The sequence below is a fragment of the Branchiostoma lanceolatum genome, chromosome 15, assembly GCF_035083965.1.
Source record: "Branchiostoma lanceolatum isolate klBraLanc5 chromosome 15, klBraLanc5.hap2, whole genome shotgun sequence".
Classification (NCBI taxonomy): Eukaryota; Metazoa; Chordata; class Leptocardii; order Amphioxiformes; family Branchiostomatidae; genus Branchiostoma; species Branchiostoma lanceolatum.
Window position 1 is genome coordinate 7,095,107 of NC_089736.1, and position 11,801 is coordinate 7,106,907.

Here is an 11,801-nt window from a genome sequence, read left to right on the forward strand (position 1 = left end):
GGTAACATAGTTTACTCCATACAGTCTTGAGATTGTCAGGAGCTGTCCAATACCAGTTTATCTTCTGTTCCGTTTGTTTAAGAAAAAATCATACATGTAGACATATTCTTGAGGACCCTTTATTTGAGGGTAAAAAGGCATTTCTCATTTTGATAATACAGTTTTTATTATCTCCACTCTCATTTATTGATATCACAGTGAAATAGCACCTTTCAAGTCCCTGAGTTCTTGCAAGTTTTCCACATTCGTGTCTCACAACTTCTTGTTGATCGTTTTCCCCAAGCTGTCACTGACAGTCAGTTTATGGCAAAAATATGATCTATCAATGCTTGGTCATCTGTCTGAAGTTTAGGCGTGATAGTCCCAGGCTCACGTCTAGTATGTGCACTTGGTTGGTTTTCTCTTGTGCTGTTATTCCTTGTCCTGTCAGAGGTTCTTCCATTGTTAGGGCTGTGAAGTGAGGTTGACGAACCATCTTCCTGTATAAGAGTTTACACAGAGAGAATTGTTACAAAGCTGCTAGGCAAGTAAATGGAGAGTTTTGAATCCAAATTTTATCAAGGTTTACTCATATTTCACCATCTAGAAAACCTCCAGGAAACCACATTTCTATTAAAATAAGAAAAGAACACTTGGACTATTCATGATCCATTGCCTTCAAAGAAGAAGTCAAACCCCTCAGTGATGTATGTAGTAACATTAGATACAGTAGTTCTATAGTCTGAACATTGTCATACATTGGTGCATCGCTTTGTTCCCTTGCAATTAGCCCTCGGGCAAGAGTTTGCAAATAAGTAGATCCTACTTACCTGAGTTTTGCCATTGGTGACTGAGTCATCGAGAAGATCATTGATGAACGTCAACTTTGAAATGCCCTTTTGAGATAAAGCAACAAATAAATGCACCGTCAAAAAAGCACAACTTGCAATTGAAACTACTCCTATATTCTGATAAAGTGTGATCATCTCTTTTTGAAGAGTCATGTGTAAAAGATACATAGCAAGAGTATTTATGAAGAAAATATTGATTATTTTTCAACCGTTTTCAAGTAGATCCTATGACTCCTAAAATTTGGATCACCGGGAAAATTAAACCACCACAAAACCGCTAATATTTCAAGATTCACCTCAAGACTGTCCGTTGATGACTGCCCTCTGGCGGTTTTGTCAAGCTTTGCACCCTTGCCCACCACTCGCCACTGGAAGATCGCACAGTCGGCACCACCTGTTGATAACAGGTAACTGTCGTCATACAGGAACCGGACACACGTCACGTGACTGCTGTGCCCTGGGTAGATGTGACCTGGGGACTTAAGGTGAAAATATGTGAATGTTTTGCTGTTCTTTAATGAGAAGGCAGAAATGGATCTAGAGAAGGCAACGTTTTGGCCAGTTTTCTTATATGAACGGACAGGTGAATGAAATGGTGCTTACCATGGGACTAGAACACGGGTAGCGGAAGAGGTTGACTTTGCCGAAGTCGTCGGATGACGCCAGCATGGTACGGTCGTTTGAAGCTGCGCATGCGTTAATGTCAGTCCCGTCCGCATCTTCAGGCCACATACCTGTGCCAGAAGAGGGGGTAGTGTACAAACAGTGCAAATAGGCCGATCCTGACTGTCTATCACAAACAACAGCTCAAAAGTACCGATGAATAGCATGATAATTAGCGGTTCGATCAACGAGAGTGGCTGCATGTCCGTCAAGTATTCGAACTTTTATGTTTTAATTTTTCATTTGTACGTTTTGACGGAGGTGATAGGGGCTATGGGATCGATCTATTGCTAGTATGATTGCCGATTTGTGTGAAAAGAAAGACTAAAAACAAAAGCAAGTACATGTTGTTGCCTTTGTTGTTATTGAGTTTAACTTTGCAATGCTACAGTTGCATTTTTTGATATATAGATACATTTTCCTTGTTTTGAGATATTTGATGTTTGCCATCACGGCATCACGTACCAAAAACGCTGTATCCAAACACACATGTCTGTGTCGCCCAGGTGACGTCACTCATGCTGGAGGCGTGGTTAACATGACGTAATGTGATGACGTCCCAGTACAGCAGCTCGTAGTCCCCGGATGTACTCTGGAGGAACCGGCTGTCAGACGACCAGTCCAGGTGCGTGACGTAACTAGAATGGCCCCGTAACGTCCCTCTTTTCTATAAACACAGTCAAGGGGGATAGTCTGTTACTCTTTCATGTAGTTTGTAACTCAAAATACACCACTTTGCTACTTCTTTAAATTGGCATACGCAGTTTACACGCTAGGTATCACTGCAGTGTGAAGACTGCCGCCCTAAACGTGACTTAGTTTACATACATGTTGACCTCTTGGTAACGCCTGGAAACTCTGACATAAACCAAATTATAGTCACCTGGTACGACCGGCCGTTGTCGTGCACGGTGTACACATAGATACAGTTTTCGTGCGACCCGACCGCAAGGAGTTCCCCGTTTGGCGAGTACTTGAGACAGTCCAGTTGCTCACTGGCATGTTTACGTTTGATTATGACGTCACCTGTCATGGCGTCCAACACGCACCATCTTTTGTTTTGCAGAGAAAAGACACAAAATTAGTGAGAAAAAAAAATAGTGCCACAAGGAAGCTATAGTTTTGATAAATAATTATTTTGTCAAAATACAATAGGTAGCAAACATAAATTCATAGATATAGAAAATAATAATTTAGTTGTTACCCACCGGCCCGAAGTGGAACCCACTGCGATGAGTTCGCCACTCGGGTGGAAATCGGCTGAATGAACGGGATACTGTGGAGAAACGGGAGGCTATGTTGTAGTAATGCATATAGAGTTAGACATTCTAAAGAGATGCCTGATTATCACAGAATCCCATCTTTCTGTTGGGTGGGAAGCATACTACAGATTTCTGAAGATACACTAACGGAAAATATGCCACCTCATCTACTGTATATCCACAGTGTGGCAATCAAGAATGTCATTTGTGTTCGGATTTTTTCAAACAAAAGGAAACAAATACGAATGTTATTAATGATATCCACACCTTGAGCGTTGTTTGCCACACAACTTGTCGAAGTGACGCGTTCCATAAGATGATGTGATTGACGTCATCAGATGTGAGGAACTCGTGCTTTGAGGGGTGGGTGGCCACAGTCAGCAGCTCAGAATGGTGGCCCTGGTTTGGACGGAAAATAATGACAGTGTTTTCTTACTCTTCCCTTTACGCTTTATACTCTTGTTTTTCGCACTTCTTGATGCCTTCTCTCTTTCCCTTTTATTTTCTTTGCTCGTCTCTCTTTCCTTGCCATCCTTTACTCCACTTTCATAACATCGGCTACATCCCTGTAATAAGGGGCACATGGTACATACCATTGACCCCTGACCTATCTACTGATGTAAGGACATCTTCTTACCTGAGTTGTCAGTTTGAAGTCACCCCCGATCTTCCCTTCACACAGACAGTTGCCTGTGGTGCCCACGAAGATGTTGTTGTTCTCGAGTACGCAGATAGACCGGACTTTACCCATCTTCTTCGGGAGCTACAGGAAAAGACATCATCCAAGGTATCAAGGTGAGAATGGCCTGTTTTTTCAAGGTGAGAATGGCCTGTTTTTTTTCCTAGAGCCAACCCAATGCAAATCAACTTTGTGTGTAACTGTAGCTCTATGCTGTTAATTTTTGCCATTATGATGTGTATGATCGTTGTTAGACTGTCTCGTATCATCATCATATAATTTATAGCAATTGCAATCTTATGACGACAAATGACGTCACAAATTATGACGTCATGAATGATGACGTCATGAATAAAGACGTCACGTATAGAAATGCTGATCGTGTAACTTTTTGTCACAGAGCTCTGCTGGGACCAGGATTTGTATTGCTTCCAACTGAAACAGGTACTAAAACGAACCAACGACGTGATCACAAACGAAGCTGAACCCTAATGATCATTGTTGACACTATCCTGGATTGGTCAATGATTTTCGAACCCTTACCTTGCTGACTTTCAGTGGTCTCTGGAGGTCAAGGTCCCACAGAACGATTTTCTTATCACCTCCCCCTGACATTAGTGTGCCGTCCCTCCGCATGTACAGCGCCGTCGCCCCGTCATTGTGCGCACCAATAATGGTACGTCCCGCCTGGTTAGAATCTTGAGTTAAAAGAAAAAAGATCATTAGATAATGACTTTTACCAGCTATCTATATGAATATGACGATATTGATGGTTATAACTCTTTACCTTTCTTGAATATTGATATGTTGCCTTTTGAGTCCCCGATGATGACGTCACCATTTTCCGTGAAGGAGATACATTCGACGTATTTTGGCTTCAATTTCTGAAAAAAAAAAAGAAATTGCAGCATTGAAAAGTTGTCGCTTGCCGCTACATTATCAACTGTAGGATTTCGCCAAGAAAAACATCATAGAGAGGAAGTTGAAAGTCGCTTGGTACGGTGGAAGTAGAAATGTTATAGAGTACCCCAAATATGCCGTTTTTCCTGGTTAAAAGACCGTTTTTCTTCAAAGTCCAAAACATCACGTGACCTCTCCCAGCTGTGATCAGCTGACTGTTGTCCGTTGGGTTGAAAACGGTCAAAAACAGCGGGTCGGTCGTCGCCTGTGATGAAAGAAACGGGCAAAAACAGCGTGCTCTGTCAAAGCAAAATCAAATCATCCAACGACATCTTTATAACGTTTGTAAGCTATTGATATATGTTTGTGCATCATTCAATTTATGGAATGAATTATGATAAAATGATTTTAAAACCCCATAAAAGTAAGGATAAAAGAATCTAAGTCTTAAGATATTCGTGAATACTTTGTAGTCACCTTGGCTTCTGTGATCAAGTGTTTTATCTTCCAGTCCCAGAGCCGAAGCATCGTTCCGCTGCGATTCTCATTCGCTATCGCCAGTTGTGAACCGCCATCCTTCGCACAAACAGAGACAAAATACAACAATATCAATCACAAACAGGCCGTTATTTGCCTGAATTATGATTCCTGTATTTCTGATTACTTGTGAGGCACACATTTGCGATAGCTTGTCAAAATTAAAGACTTATTGTGATACGTAACGGCCAGTTTTACAGATGAAAGCGTTTTGCAGACGAAAAGTTGAAGTACTCACTGCAACGGAAAACGACACTGCCCGTGCCCCAAACCCTAGCTGCCCTGCGCCGATGACTGATATTGTGTGCAACGTCCTGGAGTCCCAGATGCACACACGGGACTGTTTGGGGGAAAGATTGAAAAGTAGAGTATCCTGACTGCACATTACAACTAGCAGTTCGACCAATGATAACATGGCAATTTTTAGTTCGACCAATGAGAGAGAGAGAGGCTGCATTTGCCTTACCTTGTACCAGTTCTCTCTGTCCGGGGTATTGAAGTAGGGATCCAACTTTGCATAGTGCGGCAGCTATAGAGTAAAACACCAAGCAAATATAGTGTATGAAGACTCAGTTTTTATTCGACTCAACATGAGAGAACTAACTTAAAAACAACCCTCTGTAATTGAATTAAGGTATAGCTAACAGCCCCAAATGAACTTCTAGACATAATTCTACTGAATACAGATAGAGCATTGCGTTTGTAAATAGATAATTCAATGATTGTACAGACTCTATAAAGTGACATTCTCACCTCTATGTCCCTCCGATGTCCCCCAACTTGCCCACTGACGACTGTTACTCCGTCAGGGTGAACAGCAAGGCTGTATTGAACAGACGTCATTATGAAATATGAATGATGAAAAAATCAATCCTAGCCGTGACGTAGAATAGATGTTGGATGTTCTTAATCTAATTTGCATCAAGTTGTGTTGATGTCCTTCCCACGCCTTTCGGTGCCCATCTCCGTTTCTCCACAGCCCTTGGGCCACACAGTTGTGCAAGCACTACAGCAAGGGAATGGTAGAAAGCCTACTTGCATTTTGCCAGTATACATGAAGAAAATGTGTTTATGGTAGATAAATGCAGCAATGAAATAATAGCTATATGGGAATCAAACACTTCTCGTTTCCACTTCGTTTTCTCTTAAATCAGTTGTAAGGTTTCCTTTCTCCGCCATTTTTGGCGACGCCTCAGGGCCGCAGATATGTTTAGGCTTGCTTTGTTTTAGCAGTAGTTTGTTTGTCCCGACTTGTTTGGGCGTACTCACCACATGATGTCGTCCGTATGTCCAAAGTAGTGCCTCTGTGTCTTCTCTGTGGGGTGGTACAGCACCGCTACAGCGGCTATGAAGTACACAACCTGGCCCGACGCAAGCTGGTGCAAGTTGTCCCTACAACTCCTGCCGTTGTAACCATAGCTTGGCCATAATTAAAGAAAGTCACAAAATCATTGGCATGTCCACCTCTTAAGCAAGAATCTTACAACTCAGCGCTACTCTTCAACGGCAGAGATACTCAGCTTTGAAAAAAAAGGAGAATAAGATTATCAGTGAGTTGTTTGATATGTTGTACTGAGTAGCGCACAGACTAGATAGTGCAAGATTTTGATTTTGAAAGTAATATCATTATCATAGCGAAGTGAACAATAGATAAGGGACACCAACATGTCAAAATTAACCAGCATATCGAAAATATATGACTGCGAAAACAGACAGACAGACAGACATACAAAAAACAGCACCTCCCCGTGATTTAGTAACCTATTCCTTTGACCCCAGGACCAGGAATGTCTGTCATGTCTGACAAACTGCTAGGTCTACCACCTCTGAACACTACTTCCTATCACTCTTGCAAGTCTAACCTTTGCGGTGACATAATCATCCCACCCACTTTCTGTCACTCAACTGACAGTGTATTCCAATAACTAACTATATACATGTATATACACAATAACACAAGACACAAAAAGAAGCTTCGGCACACGAAGAAAATTATGTCAAAAGGATACACCCAGTCAAGTTCCAGTCGTTTCTTGGACGGCGCTGCCTCTTTGACCTCGCCGCCATCCATGGGAGCGACCATCGTGATTGGTCGACCTCTGATGTACATGCGCACTATCCGACTGGACACTGAATATGTATAAATATGTATATCAACAACGTTTTAAGTCATGATGGTATCTATCTAAAGCCCCTGTCCCACATAACCGACCGCGGCCTCCCGACCTTCTCCAGACCATGGTTGGGAATTAGTCGTGAGTAAGGTCATCTGTGGTTGTGAGTTGATCAGTGAGGTTGCCTACTAGTCTTGTAAAGTCGTCTGCACCAGTCGACTATTAATTTTGACGAATCAAACTCGGAAGAGTAAACTGGAGCTAGAATAGGATTCCCAACCCGGCCAACCTTGGTTGGTAAGTGGTCGGGAGAAAAGTCGCGAGAAGATCCTGAATGTCTGACACGGACCTAAGGCCGCTCTGAACCATTGTGACCAACGTAAGGACATGTACATGTAGTATAGAAAACTTTCCCTGTTCGTTCTGTGAACGTCCCACTAGTCTTAACCTTTTCCCTGCTGCGTTGGGTTGGTTGGGTGCCAAACGGCGACTTCAGTGCGCTTAAGGTTCATTGGTAACTATTTCTACAATTGCTGTCAGCGATAAACGCAAGAGACTTATCATACACAAGACAGACATTGCAAACAGACACGTCTCTTGCTAACTGTTGCTACACGTATTTTTCGCAGATTTGCGGGCAAATAAGTGGCAGACAGTGTCCAACTTAAAGGTTTCTAGGACACAGGCCGCTTCCAAGGCCGCTCAACAAAACTACAAAAAAAATCAACAAAGGAACAACTATAGCAACACGTCTGTAAGATTAACTGCCTGGAAATGACGACAAAAGCCGTGTGATCTTGTCTCTTGATATGCCTTCTTTGTGAGGCCGTCCCATGAGTTACTGAGAGAGACCTTACAAATTGGTACCAAGATAACATCGCCCTCATTTTGTGTTGGCGCAAATAGAAAAAAAGAACTGTTCTACAAGAAAATGTTTTCACCAGTTTTAGTCTCTGATCACTGCGCAAAAACAGTATTGAAATGACCTACTTCTTTCGACATCAGGTTGAAGGAGTGGAGCAATATTCGTTTGCATGCTCGGTAGAACACGGCTGCCTCGGTTGTGTACATGGGTAGCTAGGGGACCTGGTTTTTCTGGTTTGGGGATACTGTCGCGATATATCATATATCAGAGCGATGGCATATGATCGAACGTGAGAGTTGTTGTGCGCGCTCAAATGTGTTTATTTATCAAATATGCTGATAGCTATGAAAACATAGTCACCTCTGGAAATTCAATGTTATTTAAAAACAACAGGTATTGAAAGAAAATAAACCGATCGGAAATGTTTGTGCATTTTTGTTGGCGTTTGTTAGCAATCCTAACAGTTTTCTAAAGCCCAGCACGTCACGGCACTTAGCCTGCTATCTAAACCTATTATAACTGCCGAATCTCTTTTGTTCTCTTTGGTAAACGTTGCATCGGAGTAACAGCCGTTGCATAAGATATGGACACAACTAAATGAACCTATATACGAGTCGGAGATATTAACCTTACATACGCGAACTAAAGACCCTATCTCACTGGACCCGCCGCATGTTGGCGACCTCGCTGCGACCGGGTGATTTGACAGAGCGCTCAACGAATTTCATCGATGAAAGAAAACGAATCTTTTTACGCTTTGTCTTTTTAGTCATACTTGTACGTTCTGCATGATATTCCCAGTAGAAATTCAGGGGTAACACTTGGGAGCTTCTAAGTCTAAGTAGGTCTAAATTAGTAACACAAATCCAGTTTAGGACGCAGCGACGCCGCCAGCGTGCCGCGAGTCCAGTGAGATTGGGGCTTAACCGAAAGCATCTACAATAGATCTTTTTTAAAAAAAGAAAAGAATAGAAGTAATTCGAAACGCTGTTCGCGTGGAAAGATCTCATTAACACACTCATCCGTCAAAATGTCTTAATCCGTTTAATCTAAGGATGCAATATGTAAATAAACAGTTTATAAATAATCTAGTATTGTAAGCTGAGTGCTATTCATATAAGGTCGACTTAATTCTTCGAAAGCGCCAAATAACAAAGCAGTTATCAGATGGGAAATAATGAATGAAGACGTTTATTGTCCATCTATTCCCCACTGGGCTAAGCACAGGTCACATGGAAGCAATCATAAACATATTCCTGTGCATATAAACGTCTAGTATACTATAGTACTTTCGACTTCCTCTCAGTCCTTGGTAATTGTATAAATGTGGGAGGCTGTATGATTAGTTGGAGCTGGTTTATCGAAGGCTGTAAGAAATGTAAATTTCTCTTTACTACTAGTATTTAAGTATCTAAAGTGGGGGAATCTACTTTACACATAACCGAAAATAAGGCGACGAGCTTCGGTCGTCATTCTTGATCGCAAGAAGGTTGCCGAATTTAAAAAAATCGGTAGAGACTCGAACGTATTTTTCACCTGAAAATCTACCGCAATCACATTGGACGGGGCTCGAAGACCTGCGAACGTCGGCCGATCCCTAAAAATTGTGTGATCATCGAGAGAACACTTGACGAAAATGCCATTAAGGCCCCGTTTACACACGCGTTTACAAGTACACTCGGAGCACACTCAAAGAGCACTCAGAGTGTTCTTGGAAACGCGTGTGTAAACCCAGCCTTAGAGCTCGTCGGCCGATCGATTTTTGAATTTCCTGCATTGTGACAGGGGCATTACGCGGGTAATCAGTCAAAATGGTTTACACTGGACATTCTACAAATCCACTTAACCTAGTTTTCAGTCACGATTGTCATTTCTCACTGACATGTACAGAAAAGCATTAGACTAAAAACACGCTAATTTATTTATTTTCATCCATAATTAATTTCTGTTCTACTTTTTCTTGTCCATTCTTGGTCAGCAACATTTTAAAGCGTAAAAACAAGGAAAAGGTATGAGGAATTGGACAAGAAAGGTGGCTTTTCGATTGCACTGGACGGGTTTTCTCAATCGAAAAAAAATGATTATGAGAGAGAAAAGTCAGGATAACAAGCTTTCACCAGTTCGAGCGAGAATGGGAGCAAAATTTAGAGTGATATACGTCAGTCAAAGAAAATATTGTCCCAGAACGTAATGTACATACAGATAAGCCTGGCTGGTGAATTGTTTGTATTTATCAATAATCAGTGGTACAATCAACTGTTAACAATAACTAGAGCTACTAGACACCCTAAACCCCATGTTTTACTAGGCATATGTTGTTGTCTTGTAGTTACAACAGTATATCTTTAAGCGGACTTTAGTTTGTTCTTAAACCTGTTGTAAAGATTTATTTGTAAAAGTTGTTGATTTACGACTGCTTAACTGTAACCAAACTCAATCACATTTAGAGCTTTACTTGTCAGTAACGAATAACATTAAGCGTGCTGAAAGATCTGATTTCGTGCAGTGAGAATTCATCACAGTTTCCGTTGGATATTTGGTTAACGTTGCACCAGAATTTCGTCCGTTGCATACGTTATATTTTCCGACACAACATTTGGAAACTATAGACGGGGTATCATCTTTATATACGACCTTAGACGATACGTTCTGTCGAAGTGCTGTCAAACAATGACTTGTTTACCCCGTAGGAGAAGAATGATATCCTACATGATTGATTACTGGATATGTTATAGTGTTACAAGCAGGGGAAACCAGGTCGCTCGACCTTAGCAGGACTCAAACACGGTGGCAAACATGACTTAACGGCTAGACAGATCAGTGCCTTACCTCACGAGGTTACGTTACCAGCCAAACCTCGCGGTTCAATGGTAAAGTCAAGTCTGGAACAAATTTGAAACTTTTAATTGTTTTCATAGTCAGATCTGAATGGCGTAGATTTTGCTTGCTTAAATACGGTGAGCCTGGAATTCACAACATTCATAATTTTTTATGCAAATGTATTGTTTTTCACTGAATGCTCAGAGCTAGCTCGGACTTTCGTTTGCTTTTTGATAGAAAATAAGAAAAAAGTACTTACGGCCTGGACCTTTCCATGGTCTTTCCGGGCTGCAACTCCGCGATCTTTCCCCGTTCGGAGGAGCGGACCGGGCCCTGTCCTTTGACGGGGACCTGTGCGTCCCTGCCCCGAGGCGCCTGGTGGGGGACGTCCGTGTCCTTTGCCGACTCCGTTCTCTCCCACCTTTCCATTCTATGTCTCCACACCCGTCATTTGCGATCCGTGAGAGCCGACAATATTGTACCCCGACACAGTTAGATACCATTGCCGGTATCTTACCACCCACCCCTCCTAATTCACCCATGGTTTAGGTCTCTCTCGACGTAATTGTAGACATCGAGTCTTAACGGTTCCTCCTTGATCTGAGTGCTACCCGCATCACTTACCAAGCATATCTCCTTCAACTTTCAACATTCACGACTTCCTAGAATCGCCATACTAATCCGATGGAGTAGTTACAGAAGCGCCGATCCAGAACTTGAACATCTGCAAAACCTTGACGTTGTTATCTTGAGAGAACAGTGCTTGCTGTTCTTGGCTTGTCGCTTTTGTTGAATCAGCAGCTGATGTTTAGAATGATTTATACTGGCTGTTAAGAAGGTGTGAGCCTCTTCGTCGGTGTCTCAAGTGGTGAACCTTCAAAGCGTTAGTTCTCATTGTACGGAACAACATTACCATGGCAACGACGACACCGTATCCTGTTGTTTTCGGTCGCATTGTGGTGTCAGGTAACAGCAAATAGCGACACACTACACCACTGACCTCCTCTTTAGACAAGAGCGCAAATAGACGCAATTTGTATGAATTGAATTAAGGCAAAATCTGTGTTTGTGTGTGTTAACATGCGCTCCTTTGCGCACGCTACTAACAGCTTTGCCCTTTGTAAGAGAAAG

At 42.1% G+C, this 11,801-nt stretch overlaps 1 protein-coding gene across 1 annotated transcript; it reads right to left on the reverse strand.

Moving 5' to 3' along the window:
• Positions 1-582: 582 nt before the first annotated feature.
• Positions 583-11,558, reverse strand: LOC136421086 (echinoderm microtubule-associated protein-like 2). Its single transcript, XM_066408233.1, has 19 exons — positions 10,930-11,558; positions 6,881-7,001; positions 6,141-6,290; positions 5,625-5,694; positions 5,338-5,400; positions 5,110-5,211; positions 4,812-4,910; positions 4,462-4,599; positions 4,222-4,318; positions 3,978-4,132; positions 3,393-3,518; positions 3,023-3,154; positions 2,702-2,769; positions 2,377-2,545; positions 1,959-2,160; positions 1,434-1,564; positions 1,127-1,309; positions 810-875; positions 583-609 (listed from the first exon to the last, which is right to left on the reverse strand). Exons 1-19 carry the CDS (start codon positions 11,210-11,212, stop codon positions 583-585), a joined length of 2,382 nt encoding a protein of 793 aa, XP_066264330.1. The 5' UTR covers positions 11,213-11,558.
• Between the last annotated feature and the right edge of the window lie 243 nt (positions 11,559-11,801).